Raw genomic sequence first — 16,091 nt, 5'->3', positions numbered from 1 at the left:
TTCAACCGGTACTGTACTTCCTGTTACTGACGCTCAGAACATCACTTATTTCCTAGTGAGTGTCCGTTAGACTCTGAGGAATTGGATCATAACTGACTGGCAGACTCCTTTCCCAGTACTATTGAATATCATCATACCATCACATTCACAATGAAATTCGCTGTACTTGCTGCCCTCATCCCGCTGCTCGGTGGTGCATCAACCTGTAAGCTATACCTTGAAAGATCCCATATGTGTCGTTTGCTTTTCACCCTGTACTGACCCTAATACTTATAGTTGCCATCCCTCCTTCTGCTTCTCCTGTCAACCTCATCGCTCGTCAAACCGCAGGATTAGACGACGTCCCGGCTGCTTGTACCTCCAAATGCGCCAGTACCCAAGAGTTTGCACAAAGATGTGATGGTGGTCAAGAAGTCGATGCGTGTCTCGAGATCTGTCAACCTTCTCTGTTCAGCGAGTATGAGGAGTGCGCTAGCTGTATCATAGATAATTTCGAAGGTCTCTCGGGAGATGACGAAGCTCTTTTGGAATCTGCTCTTGGTCAGGTCAAGGAGGAATGTGAGAGTTTAACATCAGGTGGTAATGCTACTTCTTCATCGTAAGTATCATCCTGTCCATTGAGTCTGTCTCATTCTCATCGGCTGACTGTACATCCTCGAATCAAGTAACTCCACCACCATCGGCTCTGCTGCTATCTCCGGTTCGTCGACTTCCGCTTCTAATTCTGCTACAAGAGCTCTCATTAGCGCCACTAGCATCGCTTCCAGTCATGCCTCAAGTGTGAGTCAGCAGCACGCCTACGACATGTTCACCTGCTAAACCAGTGATATAACTGTATAGGCTACATCCGCTGCCACTTCTGCTGCTTCAGGAGCTTCCGCCGCCACCTCCTCGGCCGCACCATCAGGTAATGCTGACTCGGAGGCTCTGCAAGGACCGCTGTTGGTGGTGTAGTCGGTTTCATCGGTGTGGCTGTCGGTCTTGCGGCAATTGCTTAGGCATGACTGGGAATATTTCTTCCTTTCAGATTCATATACCAAACTTACCTAAACCCTCAATCGGATTATAATGGATCCTGGACTTCGTAGCATTCACTACCAATTCGTAAGCATACATTGCCCTTCCCCAATACCTCACTCATCTGATTTGCCACAAGAAATGATACCACCCCTTGCGATCAACCACCTGCTGATGGAGGCTAGGTAGAACAGACTTAGCCATAATAGTCAAGGAGGGTGAACCCCACTTTGTACAACGTATCCAGAATTCCAGAGCTGCCTGCCCTTGATCTACAGTATCATCAGCATTGAGCTTCATTCATTCGGAAGACGAATCGAACTCACGTTCTGGTTTGATCAGCATGATCTCTACTGAAACTCTCGACCTCTCCTCTGACAGTATCCCATTCACCCTTTGTATCATATCTAGCCGTCCAGTGATTATAATCATCCTTCCTGATCACCCATATTTCCCCTTCTCCCGAATCCCTGATGGAACACGAGATGACGCCAGATCTTTTGGTGGCATCCAGCTCTTGAACAGGACGAAAAATATCACTTGGGTCTTTGACGAATAGTGACTCTTTGGAAGCTTCGTGCGAGTCGATCTCGCCTTCGTCCCCACACTCACATCGGATTGAGGCATCAGGAACCGAAAAGACCTTGTACCCATCGCCTTTGGCCTGATTGATGGGCTCGACAAAGATGATCTCGCAGCCGACAGGTCTCTCGTTCCTCAATGACTTGCCTGAAGGGAGAGTCACGACCGCCAGTGAAGGTTTGAAGGAGTGACCATTATAAGTAATTTCAGTCGATGGATCTTGAGAGATATCAAAAACCATCGATCTTTGTTCTTGGTCTTCCGGGATAGCCTTCCCTTTCCAAGCCTCCAAATGAGATGGGAGTACCTTGGACGAATCGTGACTGAAATCAATACAATAACATTCGCCATGTACATTTGGTTGTCGCATCCCGATGGCTGCACCTCTGTGATCCCTTCTCAAAATGCCTAAATAGGTGTCATCGGTGTTTGCTTGAGTGTCTGCCATAGGTACTGCAGATTCACGGTGAGATGAGTAATGATTATGAGGTACGTATTGCCAATATGCTATTGAAAAGCTTGACTATTTATATGTATTTCAGGGTTGCAATTGTATTGAGTTACTTCCCAAGCACTCACCTGCGTTTACAAAGGATGGTAGAAGAGCATCGATAGTAGCCTTCGTCTTATGTCATGAGCTGTGCACTGCATTGTTTCTCTTTGAAGCGACACATTCTGCAAATGCTATCATCTAAGCTATGATATGGAAGACTCAGAATGACTGAAAGGATGAATGAACCAATTTCAGTGTGACATATCACTCCTGCAATCCACCAGACGGTGGTTTGATTATGGTCCTTTCCAAAGAAGCTAGCGAAGTGGCGACATGGAATGGAAGTTTAAGGGCATGGGCAAGAATTCGACTTCCAAGTGAGTTTGGGCTATTCCATGGCTCTGAAGACCATTAAAGTAGATCAGGAGTAATAATGATGATCTTTGCTTCGCTTATACATACCCGAAGGGAAATATTTATGTGGATTTTAGTGAATAAGTATCGCAACAAAGAGTTTAGGGGAGACTAGACGGTTCGTGTCGAAGCTACCAAGCTAGGCTGTGACTCCTTCTTGGTCACCTCTAATGGTAAATACGGTGACCATGGCTGGAAGAGGCCCCCAAATTCCCGTTTGCTTTTCACGCGCCTCCGCAAGCATGAAATCATCATATTTGGCTTCCCAGATTTGACCTGCACCTTTTTCGTTCAGATGCCTCCCAGTCTCACAATTCTTCTAGTCATCCTACATTGCATGACTTCTTCGCGCGAAGGATTAGTCGCTTCGCTTATGATCTCTCAAGTCTCAGGGAATGACAAAGTCGCCAGTGTTCTTTACAGGGACAAGGAAGAAGTTCACGTTGGAGTAGGTAAGCGAAACTCATCCAAATGACTCATGACACGTACTCGCTACCTGCGGCATGTTATGCATGTTTTATTCTTCTGCTGGAATCATCTCGTACCATATAGGTTTAGGTGCACATGTTGATTCTCCATGCGAACTCAATATAAGCGAGTTCCAGACCATAGATGGACCATGAGGAGCAACACGCTTTCCTCGCTTAGCGAGTATCTTTAACCTATGTATAGTGCATGATATGTATGATATACACTTCCAAATGAAATTACGTCAATCCACTCAGACACGCCCACACTAAAGTACCGTAATGTTGGAACCATCTTCAAGAGGTTTCAGGGTTACATACTGCGCTGTGACGTAACTCTTACAGTCAATGGTGGGGTTTATGGATATCCCCTCTCTGTGCCTCCTCCACCTATGACAAACAGAGAGCAAGCATAAAGGAGATACAAGGAGCGGGAGAAGCAAGAAAGGAAGCAAGGGAAACCAAGCATACGGAGTACTGCCCAGCCCAAATAATGGAGCTAGTGATGGTGGAATGAATAAAAAGGATGTGCACCTGAAAATGACACGGACTAAGCCGAGGATGCAAAGTTGGATGAAAGGATCCAGGTGATCATTGATGTCATAAACATCAGTTGTGATGTAACTGCATAGTGCATGAAAATTTCAACGCACAACCCACAAATCTGGGACAGACATATAGTGACACAAGGTATAATAACCCGCCGGTCACCCCCTATCCCATTTCCACTCACTAGCCATTGCAGCATACCCACGTACAAGTATCGTTATAAAAATGTCAGCACCAAGAATCTTGACCTCTCTTCGACCTCAACTGCGCTTAGCTCGTACTGCCTTACCTTTCCCTTCTGCTCGCTCTTCATTCTCCACTTCCATCCGACGACTAGACAACAAAGATGATAGTGGTCGACCTCAGGCTGCTCATCCGTCGAAACACGCTTCAAGACCTGTATCATCAGGAGAACCAGTAGCCGAGCACGTGAAGGAAGATGAAAGTAAGAGAGCTGGTTTACCTGAAGAACCAATGGATGGTCCACCTCCACGTAAGTTTGTTAGTTCTCTTACACATGATGAAGACATACATCTGTTAAATCAACAAATGATACTCTTCATGTCACCTACGCTCACTTCCATGTCTGTGTTGTCTCTCTTCTTCTCTTGCATTGCAATTTTCTTACACCTACAGGTACTGAATCCGGAATCGATCCTTCAGCTCCACTCGCTGCTTTACCAGCCCAAGAGTTGTTCCACCTCAAGAACCGAACCATCCTCATCACAGGCGGGGGACGTGGTCTAGGTCTCACAATAGCTCATGCATGTCTCGAGAGCGGAGCCAGCGTCAGATGTATGGATCTCTTACCTGAACCGTCCCAACCTCAATGGAGAAAAGCAGAGGAATTAGCCAAATCTAAAGGATTGGAAATAACCTATCATCCATTAGACGTTACGGATCAAAATGCCGTATCCAACCTCTTCTCCGACTTATTCAAGATGGATTCGAAAGAACATCCAATTAGAGGACTGTTCACTTCAGCAGGTATACAAATCATGATGCCTGCCGTTGACTATTCCACCGATAAATTCCGTAAAGTCATCGACGTAGATCTCACAGGAACCTTTTTATGTGCCCAGGCATTTGCCAAAGAATGGTTCAGAAGACATCCAACGATGGATGGTCAGGCGGGAATGAATGGTGCTAGTATAGCGATGACGGGAAGTATGAGTGGACACATTGCGAATTTGGGTATTGAATGTGCTGCTTACAACGCTAGTAAAGCGGGAGTTAATCAGCTGGCAAAGAATCTGGCTTTGGAATGGAGTAGAAAGGGAATCAGGGTTAACGTGAGTGGGATGTGTAGCTACGTAAGAGTATACAAAAGAGCTGATGATTGAATATGTATGATACATAGACACTTTCACCTGGTTACGTGAGTGACTTGTCTCAGAGATATGATCACTCGGATTCTAATCATTCTTCCTGATGCTAACCGTTGAATCTCTCCATTTGCAGATTCGAACAGCTCTCACTGCCGCTCAATTAGACGAAAAACCAGAACTGAACAAAATATGGTTACAAGGTTCTTTGTTAGGTAGACTATCGACTCCAGATGAATTCAGAGGTGAGTCGGAACTATCTCATCGACCGTCCCAGGGCGATTGTTGAAATCACTCGGGAACACTCATGTTGATGATTTTGATTGGATTGCTATCGCTCAGGCCCAGTACTATACCTCTTATCGGACGCAAGCTCTTTCATGACTGGAGCGGACCTTTTGGTTGACGGTGGACATTGTGCAACTTAGATCTTTACGACGGATATGTTGTATCATCTTAATCTTCATTTTTGAATAAAGGAAAGGAAAGGAAAGGGGTAGAACGACAATAAAACTGTATCAAATAGTGCATAGAATCCAAGATACCTTATATACACGAAACGGTATAATACAAATACAAATACAATAATAAACATAAATATAAATGAATTGAAATCCTAACGAATCTGAACTTAACATATACGAGTACATGTGTAACCCATATACCGTGATCACATCAAGTGGTATTTGTGATGTTCCCTACCTATATTGGCTTGCTATCTCTCCACGAAATCCAATTAAAATCAAGGAAGGAATTGATAAAGTCAGATGCAATCTAACAATCATCAATCATATCATCAAGACATCAAGAGAGTGCATCTCCGCTTTTCTATATACAACAGACAAAGCAGACAATCCCTAACATGTCAGACTCATCTCACTACACTCTTTCCCAACCTTCTACCATACTTTATTCAATATCAGGTATCTCCGCCAAGCTCTCATCACCAACTTCTACATTAAAATCCTGACCGCCATTCTCCTTCTCTTTGTTGATACCTTCATCTAACTTTCTCAAATTGTCTGGTACCTTTGCTGGAGTTGCTCCAATTTCCTTGTCTAGTTCTCGCGTCGGTGAGGGCGTTCTCGGCCTATCTACCGGATCCCGATGTGCTTTCTCTCCACTTGCTTCTTCTCCTTCTGCTCCATCATCTTCAGGTCCTGACTTCAACACACTCTCAGTCAATTCTCGCAATTCCTCTTCCGCTGCCTTCTCCTGCTTCTCTGGCTCATGGTTGTCATAATCGTTCTCTTCCTGACCCGGATTATTCGAATCGATCCTACCTCCCTTCCCTTCCTCTCTCCCTTTCCGTCCCACCTCACTCATCGGTCCCTCAGGCCTCTTCATCCCAGCAGCTGCCAATCCAAGTCTTCCAATAGGTGATTTACCTACAGCTGGAGTTTTAGCTTCATGGGTATTTGTACTTTTCGAGGGCGTGTCATTCGTACCGCCAGAAGTGTGGGACTGCGGTCGTACGCGGACTCTTGACGTGGATGTAGAAGAAGCTGGTGTTTTAGCTCTGGATGAAGTAGCTCCTGTTCTAGTGGAAGATGTCGAAGGTCTTCCAGTCGACTTCGTTGAGGTGGTCTTAGGCTTAGAGGTTTTCATCGGTGTGGATGTGGATTTGGAAGGCGATTCATGATGTTGTACACCTGCTGATCTAGCTCTGGAAGCAGCAGTACCTTGTAACAGTCTACTTCCGGTCCCTTGGCTAGTACTAGAAGTTTTAGACGGTGTGGATGTATCTTTCGATTCGCCCGAAGCTGGACTACTCCTTCCTTTTTCTTCTCCTATACTATTCCTCCCACGGGATCTACCAAGACTTAACGATTCCCTCTTACCCCTAGTTGCTCCAGGGGTGAATACCGGTCCAGAGGGGATCCTAGCTTTGGCTAGACTCGATGCAGTAGGTTTTGAAGGTGTTCCAGTCAAGTGTGGTTTCAAGGGACTGGGCAAAGTGTGGCCTTGATTATCCAAGGAGGGAGTACGGTGGGTTGGGCCAGTATGCGATGGCACAAGTGATTTGGGGGTACGTCCCACCGGCGGGGTGGCAGTGGATAATGGACGTTTACTGGTTGAGCTGGGGGTGGATTGGTGGCCTAGAGAAGTTCGTGCTCTGGCTGGAGGGGTGGTACTTGAAGGAGGAGTGATGGAAAGACGCGATCTCGGTTTAGTAGTGGAGGACGTAGGAAGAGGTGGTTTGGTAGTGGTCGAGGGAGACGAAGACATCTTTTTGGCGGAAGATTGGATGGAGGAAGATGAAGAATTCTTGATAGGTGTAGAAGTGATGGGGGGTTTGGAAGTTGATGGAATGGGTTTTGAGACCTTGTCGATCTCTTTCTCCCTAGCCGGGATGGCATTCATGTTTACACTCTTATCGGATTCTTCCACATTTTCTTTCTTCGGCTCACTGGGTTCCTTCGGTTCTTCAGGTGTTGCAGGTACAGGTAAAGCAGTCATCCCATTGACATTTTCCCCGGTTGTAGATAGTCGTTTAGGCGATTTAGGGGGTCTAGACGGACTGCTACCGGTATTGGTATAATCGATTTCCTTGATCTCTACAGGGGCAACAGTCGGTTGGGCTTCCTGTTTCTCCGGTGTAGCTTGCTCCTTGATATCTAACTTATCTATCTTACTCTCCAAGGTTGTTGAAGTATCATCTTTCAGGATGTCCTCAGTACCATCCGATTTATTCTGAACAGAAGCAGAATTTATACCCTCTACGCTAGGCAAGGTTGTACTATCACCTAATCTGGGTGTGGTGCCCGGACTGGGACTAGGTGAAGCTGACCATAATCCCGATGAAGATATCCTACGTGAGTTACTTAATGTTCCTGTGGCGGTTCCAGGCTGTAAGCTTGCTCGACGGTTTTCCCGAGCCGTAGCTTCGGCATCGCGGTTGGCAGCTGTCTGGAATCGAGCGACGAGGGCTGAGACCTGCAGAGTTGGTCAGAAGGATAAGATTGGGTGAGGTTGAAGAAGGTCATAGATGGTGATGGGTGTTTGGAATTCGGAAGGAAGAGCATGAGTTGTGATAGAGAATGTAGCGGGGACCAATGCAATCGTCAGCTAGACTCCATGGAGATTGAGGATGACAATCCGGAATGATGGTAAATGAGTTTGCTTACACTACCCTGTGACCTCTCTACAGGTAACGGCCTGGGAGATGACGACTCAATGATCAGCTACATTCGAGTTCCGGCACGACTTGGATACAGCTAAAGTCCCACTCACATATCTCACCGATCCTCTTCGCCTCTATCCGAATTGTAGAATAGTTCAATCAAATACAATATACCAGACACCCAGATGTTGATAATTGATTCGATCTTTCGGTATTGATGATGTTCGAGATTCAAGTTCACCTTGTACGTTGTCGAGATGCGACTGGGCAGATTTGAAACGAGATTACCATTGGGATGTGAAGGTACAAAGAAATACAACGGGTGGTCGATGCGTGTTTGACGTTTGATCAATTCACTCGATAGACGTGGGGTCTCCACCGTCACTCCACTTATAGTCTCTTGTCAAACAAGATGGACGGACAACAGTATATATATCTCTACAAATGACAAACTAAGTCGTCCTTTGCTCAATTCTGTATGGCTCGAAGGGTGTAGAGATGCTTAATTTGCTATCTCAATACCGTATGACGCTGAATACATCATTGCTACCGATTTATGCGAGAAGCAGCAATCACACGTTGGAGAAAATAGTGTAATGTCCATAGCATCAATATGTATTTTATCCCGTTCTATCATATCCTTTACACCTCCACTACACCATCCGTCTCTTAGAGGGCAGCACCGATAACAGCACCTACAACACCGACAGCACCCATGATCATACCAACAGCTACACCGGTCTTACCAGCACCAGATTGGGCGGAAGTAGCAGCGGCCGAAGCAGCGGCGGAGGTAGCGGAACCACCGGCTGAACCAGCAGCTGAGGCAGCGGCGGACGCACCGGAAGTTTGGGAAGCGGCAGCTGATCCAGATCCGGTGGTTGAAGCTGCTTGGGAGAGGGTGGCTGAGTCTACTGGGGTGGTTGATTCGGCCTATGCCATAGATCGAGTGAATTAGCACCATAGTTGTTGATAATAAAGTAACGCTGCTATCATCTGAGAAAGACCTTCGACAAAGCATGTGAACACGAAATGGGAATAGGCAGATTGTATCGGGTCGGATGTATCACTTACAGTAGAAGTAGCTTGTCCGTTCTCAACTTGGAAGTAGTTGGCGGCGAGTAAATCACCGAGCTTGGCCTCGGAGACGTAGCTCTTGAGGAACCATGTACCGAGGGCTACACCGGCGGTGGAGAGGTTGGATGGAGCGGCGAAATCGTCACCTTGTTCGTAAAGTGCGATAACGTATCTGCGAGTGAGAAAGGAGAGAATCAGTGCATTTCACAGCCGAGGGATAAAGACCGAGTTCTCTTCAAGAGATTAATGTCAAACTTACCGATGGGATCCAGTACCTTCGAGAGGGCCAGGACCGGCGTAGTCGGTGCTAATCATTAATGAATGATAATCAGCTGCGATCATATCCTGAGGGTTTGCCAGTTGATACTCACATGGTAGTGGCTCCAGTGTAGTTGAGAGCGTAAGGAGCTGAATCACCGGAGATACCAACGCTGTTGACAAGCCAGTGTCGAGTCTGTTCGGTAACGTTTTGGTCGGTTCCTACTGCGTTGGCGTCGGCCATGAGGACGGTGTAGAGCTGACGCGAACGCCCAGAAGTATTAGTTCCGTACTTTGCATACAAAAGAAGGTAAATCACTCACCTTTCCAGCTTGGAAATCATCGCTGTCGGCGCTCTCAGGAGTGACAGTGATTTCAGGTGAAGAAGCGACGGCTGAAAATCATCCATGTTATGAGTTAAAATCCGTCCTGACAGATATACAGCATACGATGACTTACCGTCCTTGTCTAACAGGTCACCTGGTGAGATAGCTGAACCACCGAAAGAGACGGTAAGGATAGCCTCGGGGTCGAACTCTTCGATTAATTGAGGGACAAGTTCGGCTTCTGCATACGATGGAAGAGAGAGGAATCATCAGTAAGATGTAAATGAAGTCAATGACATAGTTTGGACAGATGTATCACTCACGCTTGAAGTGAGCTTCAATAGCTTCGATATCTGTTTGCGAAGCAGTAGTGGAAGATGAATTTTGGGCCAAAGCGGGGATGGCAAGTAAAGCGAGAGTTGGAAGAAGGGCGAACATCTTGATGAGCTGTATTTTATGTTATCTAAGAATAGCACAAAATTGTGAGCTTAGTCGACAGCTATTGAAGCTATAAACGGATAAAAGGCGAAAAGAGATAGCTGGATAGCGATGGTAAAAAAGAAACGGTCAAGAAGGATGAGGAAGGTGACTTTGTCAAGGGGGGGATCTGTCAACTTACGAGTAAAAGGTGAAAAGAGCGACTTGTTGATCGGTTATGGTTTCTTATGAAGGAGCGTTGAGCTTGAACGAGTACACTGTACGAGTAATGCGATGAAGATGAGTATCAAGTGGAAGCAAGAGATGGAGACCAACAAGATCTATTTGCTGTGTTTTCTTTACTTGTACTTGGCATTGATTTGTTAGCGTGTCCATGAAACGAGGCCCAAGCTTGCTCTTTTTTTTTCAAACCTACGTAATCAATATCAATCGCGTCAACAACTGCTTTTCACACGTGGTATATGAGTGCAAATGACGTCCCGGGTGAAAGAGTAAACTCCGTGCTGTGGGTGAGAGTGGCATCTGCATGTATGACCCGGTAAATGAGGTGGATGTTGGGGGTTAAGTTGGATTGGCACGGCGTTGTTCGGTGGTAGGTAGACACGAGATTCCTTGATTTTCCCTTCGTATTGGGAGTATCCAAAGTGTAAATACAAAAAGCTATCCAAAAGTATAATACCCATCTACTCATTCTATTCGATCACCTAGATCATCCCCACTCCCTAATGTAGGTCCATTCCTCATAATTATACTGACTGTGCAAAAGACGATGAGCTGACGGCTGAGTATAGCTTTCAAAATGGCTTCAGCTGCTGGTTCAGGATCAGAGGTGGAATACCTCAAGACTTTGGTATCTCAAGTGGGTTCCATCTGTATCGCGTATGAGGTTGAATGCTGATTGACTGATATTCGTCGTACAGCTCCAAGATAAAATTCACCAACTCGAGAACAAAGCTTCCTCGACCGTCTCTTCAGCTGTCGACTCTGCCAAATCCGCTGTTGGTCTTGGTCCAAAAGATGCTCCTAGAATGGTATTGATCGGTCCTCCCGGTGCTGGTGGGTGCAGTCGTGATTGTTTTACTCCAAGTTAAGAAGTATGGCTAATCAGATCGAGCTCTCCCTTTTTTCTTTTCTGATTTCTCCCCTCACAATCAACAGGTAAAGGTACTCAAGCACCCAACATCTCCTCCAAATACTGTATCTGTCACCTAGCCACCGGTGACATGTTACGAAGTCAGGTTGCCAAACAGACCGAATTGGGTAAAGCAGCCAAGAAAATCATGGACCAAGGTGGTCTAGTATCGGATGAGATCATGATTGGTATGATCAAGAAGGAATTGAGTGAGAATGCGGAGTGTAAGAATGGGTAAGTGTAACTCTTCCCCTTCATATCATGTATCAAACATCAAACGTGTCCTATTACCGTTCATCAATATCACCATAATAGACAGTAAAAAAATACCAACAAACTCAGTCGCTGACCTTGTCCTTGTCCAGATTCATCCTCGATGGTTTCCCTCGAACTGTCCCTCAAGCATCCAAGCTCGACGCGATGTTGAAAGATGCCAAACAAGCTATCGACCACGCCATCGAGCTCAAAATCCCAGACGCACTTTTGATCTCTAGAATCACAGGTAGATTGGTACACCCCTCTTCAGGTAGGAGTTATCACAAGGAATGTGAGTCTGGTCGCGTAAACTGTACAATATCATAAACATTCGATGGTTAATCTTGTTGTGATGATAGTCAACCCACCTAAAAAACCTATGACCGACGACATCACCGGAGAACCCCTTATCCAACGATCAGACGATAATGTCGAAACTCTCAAAAAGAGATTATCGACTTACCATGCTCAGACCGGTCCCGTCGTGGAGTACTACAAGGGAACTGGCGTATGGACTCCAGTCGATGCTGCTCAGTCACCTAAATTGGTTTGGGGCTCGATCGCTAAGATCTTGGAAGGTACAAGGGAAGGTAAGATGGTAAGAGAGTAACTCCATCATGATATAGAGGAATAAAATGCACTATAGTATAAATGGTGAAAAAGGTTGGATGTCGAGGGAATGATGGGTAATACGAATAAAAGAAAAAATGCATTTAACATGAACATGAACAGATCTCTGCCATCTATTGCAAACATATCGCTTGTTCCACTTGGGCATATAGTTGCATATGTTCTCGATCAGTTTGTCAAATGTGCGATGATTGGTCTGTAACAGGGTGGTTGAATTGAATGCGGTATTCGGAAGTCAATCTGTCACGTTAACCGCATTCTCATTACGAGAGCATCATTCTATCCTCCCCCAACTCGTCAACAAGCATTCTCAAAGGGGTAACTCAAAATGGATCATATGGTGGTTCATTCAGACGTTGCATCCACAGATATTTACTTTTCATTCGGACACAACAGCATTATCTAGAATAAGGATGATGGTGATGATCTTCTAACACTAGGTTAGTGAGACCGGAAAAAGATAAGGTATAAGTTTTTGAGGTAGATTAAAGGATACATGGTTTTACTAGGTTGATAACGAAGTTTGGTATGGAGAAGATGATGGTTATCGGAGGAGGAAGATTGGTCGAATGGGTTGATTTTGATTAGAGATCAACTTATTGAGAGATTGAGCACTACAAGAACACAAAATCAAGTTAGCTACTTGGAGCCCTTCACAGTAAGATTATACCACTCACGGTGTAATCAACAGTAGAGTTGGTGTTGAGGATCAAAGCGACAATCAAACCGTAAAGACCCAACACTTCGGCAAAAATGAGGATAAGAATCTGGACCAGAGAAAGATGAATTTAGCATTGATTCTTCGACCATAGTGTCGATGATGGGTATTATCGATACAAGGCCAGACTCGTATGACTCCGATTTGATGTATACGATTTCTCCCTTTCATGTTGATCGAGCACGATAATTGTGGGACCCACTCACCATACCAACGAACAATCTAGGTTGTTGAGCAGTACCTCTCACACCTGCATCACCTACAATACCAATGGCGAAACCTGCGGCTAAACCGGCGAGACCGACCGAGAGACCAGCACCGAGTTGAATGAAACCGGTGTACAAAGGCATAGGAGAGGCGACTACGTACATACATCATCAGCTGAGTGCCATAGGAGATTTTGAATAAGGCGTTAGCTGAACTTACGGTTACCAGAGATCAAAACTGAAACGACGAGACCGTACTACATGTACAAAAGGTCGATCAGCTCGGCGCAAGTCTTCCGGTCCACGTGGAAGAGAAAAGAGAGACTCACAATACCAATGATACCAGCCATAACGACGGGAATGGCACATTTCATCATGAGATCAGGTCTGAGGACGGCCATGGCGGAGATACCTACACCTGATTTGGCGGTACCGTAGCTGGCAACAATCACACGATGTCAGCGATGGTCGAGCGGCAACATTGAATGAATTTGATCAGATCGACATAAGGAAGATGATCTTCTCCGTCCATGCGATCTCCAACACTGGTAGTGATGGATGAAGAATGTGAATGGGATGTTCACAAAGTTCGTATGAAGTTGTATGAGATACACCCTCGCCGCCAAGAACAAAGGTACATTCCCAACCCATCTCATGACACCTTTCCTTCCTCCATATGCTGATATAAACCGAGATAAACTCACGCAGCACCGATACAGGTGAATACGATGGCGGAAGTACATCCCATAGCTCCGAAGAAGGGAGCGTAGACTGGACAGAGCTCAGCGACGGTAGACATTGTGGCTGTAGGTGAGAGGTAATAGGTTGAAAGGTTGATAAGGCTATTAAATATACAGGATACAGATCAGCAAGATGGCGATGGGCGATGGTCGATGAAGTGGATTTCGCGATGATGAAGAGGTCGATGAGCTGATTAACCTACCTGATTGAAAGCTGATGAGCTCGATTGAAGAACGAAGATACCAAAGGTCGATAGTGGGTTGAAGATGGTATCGATATATGTATGCATTGAATGGAACGTGAATGACACTCTGAGCTCACTCACCAATCTAGCCGATGACAAGGTGCTCTCGTTCACTGGGTCGGAGCTACGGCGATATACTTGAATGTGGCACCCGACCCGGATGGAGGTCGTCCACCTCGAATGTCCACTCAGTGCAACCTTCAGAACCTAAATCATTCTGTGTCCTCATTTCTATCTGCTTCTGCACATGCTAATTATGATGCTTTCGATTCACGATGGACGCATATCAAGCTCGCTCCAAAAGAGCTAGATCAGATTCCTCCTCCTCCTCCTCTTCCTCCGGCTCTTCATCCTCTCGGGGCGAATTAACATCAACGTACCAAACGCCCTCACCTCCTCCACCAAAATTTCATAAAGGTTCCTCATCACCCAATGAAGCGACTAAACCGTTTCTATGCGTATTACCTCCAACATGTTCTCAGCCGGGTACGTCGACGTCATACTCTAGTCAAGAAGAGTTGGATAGACATCAAAACACGTTCCACAAGTGGATATGTCATGTTCCCATACGTGATAGGGAATTCGCTTCGCCAGATGAACAGGTGCCAGAAGGGTTTATAGGTGGAAGGATGAATAAAGGGAAAAGGATGAAGGAGTGTTTAAAAGTTTTCCCCGATGAGAGATTATTGGAACTCGTAAGTTTGGTCATTAGGAAGCAACGCAATACAATATCAAAAGAGCTTATCTGATATTCAGAGTTGAATGATAGCATCATACGGAAGTGCATGATCCCATAACTAGACAAGAGAAGGAGAATGGACAAAGAATCGTAAGTCTTTGTTGGGAAATCGTTAGGCTACAAAGCAAAGCATAGCTAATCGGCTTGTTTCCTGTTTACGCAGTTTGAATGTTTCCTTGACCCCAGTCAGTGCGGTAGGAAGTTCAAAGATCCGAAAAAGAGGAGAAGACACATGGTAGATAAGCATCGTGAGTGCACATATGGCTTGACATCTATAACTCATATACAATCAGCTTGTTGAGCTAGCTTTATTGACTATCGCTGTTGAATAGACTACCCTTCAAATTATTTCTTCGGTATAACCAATCATGGTGTGAGTCTGCTCGCCCATCTATACTTACTGCTTAGTTAAAAGAGCTGATTGTATTTTCACGATCTGTAGATTAACGCAATCGTCCATGAGGATGGTCTAGCAATGAGTCTCATTCGACCTCGACGTGATCCACAGCCACATAAAGATACAGTCACATCACAGAATCATCCGAATGGTCACAGCGCGTCTACCTCGATCGATAATGACCACGACTCTATAGCACGGAATGGCAAAGCCCAAATCAAAACACAAGATGTTGACATCGACGATCTAACTTCGGTCATGGAAAGTAGCTTGACGTTCATCCCTAGAGGCGTTAAGAAAGCCGCTAAAGCTAAAGAGAAAGTGATGGAGGTAGAACCGGGCGTTTGAAGATGATTGTGAGGTTTACAGCAGAATCGAATACCGTATTCAATGATAAAACTGTATGATGACGATGATGATAAAGATATGAAATCCCAATGTTGTACATCTATCTTAATTAGTCGTACAATTACATGATTGCACAACCACAACAACCTTTATTTCCTATATCCAACGCATCATATACCCCCTGAGGAGGTGGTGGATAAACTACCTGACCTTGAGTTTGAACCCTAGCGGACATAGCTTCATGATATGATCTATCGCTTAGACCCTTCGGAATTCGATAACAGCATTGTTGAGCGCACGGGTGAAGGTTCTTGCATGGACACGTTGGAGGGCAGGTGCAGTTTGGGTCGGAAAAGCCACTGGGGATGCAGTCAGTGATAAGCTGGAAAGTACAAGATAGGAGACGGAGAGGAACCTACCATATGAAGTTGATTGGTGCGCCTATAGAGACTTTCATAGTATTTCTGAAGTGGAAGAGTCGATGTTGCGCGCTGAGCCCCCAACATCTCTGGCTGATCATCGACTATATATGTACACATATATTTATATGTATATGCATTCGAACCTTCACTACATCATCATTATCAACAACGCCTAAGAGGTATGTTTTC

At 45.4% G+C, this 16,091-nt stretch overlaps 8 protein-coding genes across 8 annotated transcripts; 4 read left to right on the top strand and 4 right to left on the bottom strand.

Annotated features, from left to right (window-relative positions):
* Nucleotides 1-150: 150 nt before the first annotated feature.
* Nucleotides 151-998, top strand: L199_002778 (uncharacterized protein; the record flags this gene model as incomplete). Its single annotated transcript, XM_064888517.1, has 5 exons — nt 151-205; nt 277-598; nt 666-780; nt 841-907; nt 955-998. 5 exons carry the CDS (start codon nt 151-153, stop codon nt 996-998), a joined length of 603 nt encoding a protein of 200 aa, XP_064744589.1.
* A 215-nt stretch (nt 999-1,213) lies between these two features.
* On the bottom strand, nt 1,214-2,047 carry L199_002777 (uncharacterized protein; the record flags this gene model as incomplete). Its single annotated transcript, XM_064888516.1, has 2 exons — nt 1,214-1,289; nt 1,344-2,047. 2 exons carry the CDS (start codon nt 2,045-2,047, stop codon nt 1,214-1,216), a joined length of 780 nt encoding a protein of 259 aa, XP_064744588.1.
* Nucleotides 2,048-3,747: 1,700 nt separating this feature from the next.
* On the top strand, nt 3,748-5,275 carry L199_002776 (uncharacterized protein; the record flags this gene model as incomplete). The annotated part of the gene is made up of 5 exons (XM_064888515.1): nt 3,748-4,015; nt 4,186-4,814; nt 4,883-4,900; nt 4,984-5,092; nt 5,190-5,275. The coding sequence occupies 5 exons, from the start codon at nt 3,748-3,750 to the stop codon at nt 5,273-5,275; spliced, it is 1,110 nt and encodes a 369-aa protein (XP_064744587.1).
* A 481-nt stretch (nt 5,276-5,756) lies between these two features.
* On the bottom strand, nt 5,757-8,262 carry L199_002775 (uncharacterized protein; the record flags this gene model as incomplete). Its single annotated transcript, XM_064888514.1, has 4 exons — nt 5,757-7,784; nt 7,976-8,006; nt 8,091-8,212; nt 8,260-8,262. The coding sequence occupies 4 exons, from the start codon at nt 8,260-8,262 to the stop codon at nt 5,757-5,759; spliced, it is 2,184 nt and encodes a 727-aa protein (XP_064744586.1).
* Nucleotides 8,263-8,640: 378 nt separating this feature from the next.
* L199_002774 (uncharacterized protein) lies at nt 8,641-10,070 on the bottom strand (the record flags this gene model as incomplete). The annotated part of the gene is made up of 7 exons (XM_064888513.1): nt 8,641-8,904; nt 9,046-9,220; nt 9,308-9,355; nt 9,420-9,565; nt 9,630-9,700; nt 9,766-9,873; nt 9,956-10,070. 7 exons carry the CDS (start codon nt 10,068-10,070, stop codon nt 8,641-8,643), a joined length of 927 nt encoding a protein of 308 aa, XP_064744585.1.
* A 799-nt stretch (nt 10,071-10,869) lies between these two features.
* On the top strand, nt 10,870-12,067 carry L199_002773 (adenylate kinase; the record flags this gene model as incomplete). Its single annotated transcript, XM_064888512.1, has 5 exons — nt 10,870-10,929; nt 10,991-11,126; nt 11,229-11,436; nt 11,568-11,749; nt 11,817-12,067. The coding sequence occupies 5 exons, from the start codon at nt 10,870-10,872 to the stop codon at nt 12,065-12,067; spliced, it is 837 nt and encodes a 278-aa protein (XP_064744584.1).
* Nucleotides 12,068-12,683: 616 nt separating this feature from the next.
* L199_002772 (V-type proton ATPase proteolipid subunit) lies at nt 12,684-13,810 on the bottom strand (the record flags this gene model as incomplete). The annotated part of the gene is made up of 6 exons (XM_064888511.1): nt 12,684-12,701; nt 12,765-12,854; nt 13,012-13,166; nt 13,232-13,268; nt 13,341-13,449; nt 13,716-13,810. The coding sequence occupies 6 exons, from the start codon at nt 13,808-13,810 to the stop codon at nt 12,684-12,686; spliced, it is 504 nt and encodes a 167-aa protein (XP_064744583.1).
* Nucleotides 13,811-14,271: 461 nt separating this feature from the next.
* On the top strand, nt 14,272-15,480 carry L199_002771 (uncharacterized protein; the record flags this gene model as incomplete). Its single annotated transcript, XM_064888510.1, has 5 exons — nt 14,272-14,691; nt 14,766-14,825; nt 14,899-14,983; nt 15,068-15,108; nt 15,178-15,480. 5 exons carry the CDS (start codon nt 14,272-14,274, stop codon nt 15,478-15,480), a joined length of 909 nt encoding a protein of 302 aa, XP_064744582.1.
* Nucleotides 15,481-16,091: the final 611 nt, after the last annotated feature.

Source organism: Kwoniella botswanensis, chromosome 1 (assembly GCF_036426115.1).
Source record: "Kwoniella botswanensis chromosome 1, complete sequence".
Classification (NCBI taxonomy): Eukaryota; Fungi; Basidiomycota; class Tremellomycetes; order Tremellales; family Cryptococcaceae; genus Kwoniella; species Kwoniella botswanensis.
Note: the sequence above shows the minus strand (reverse complement) of the source record. Positions and strands in the feature narration are given on the sequence as shown.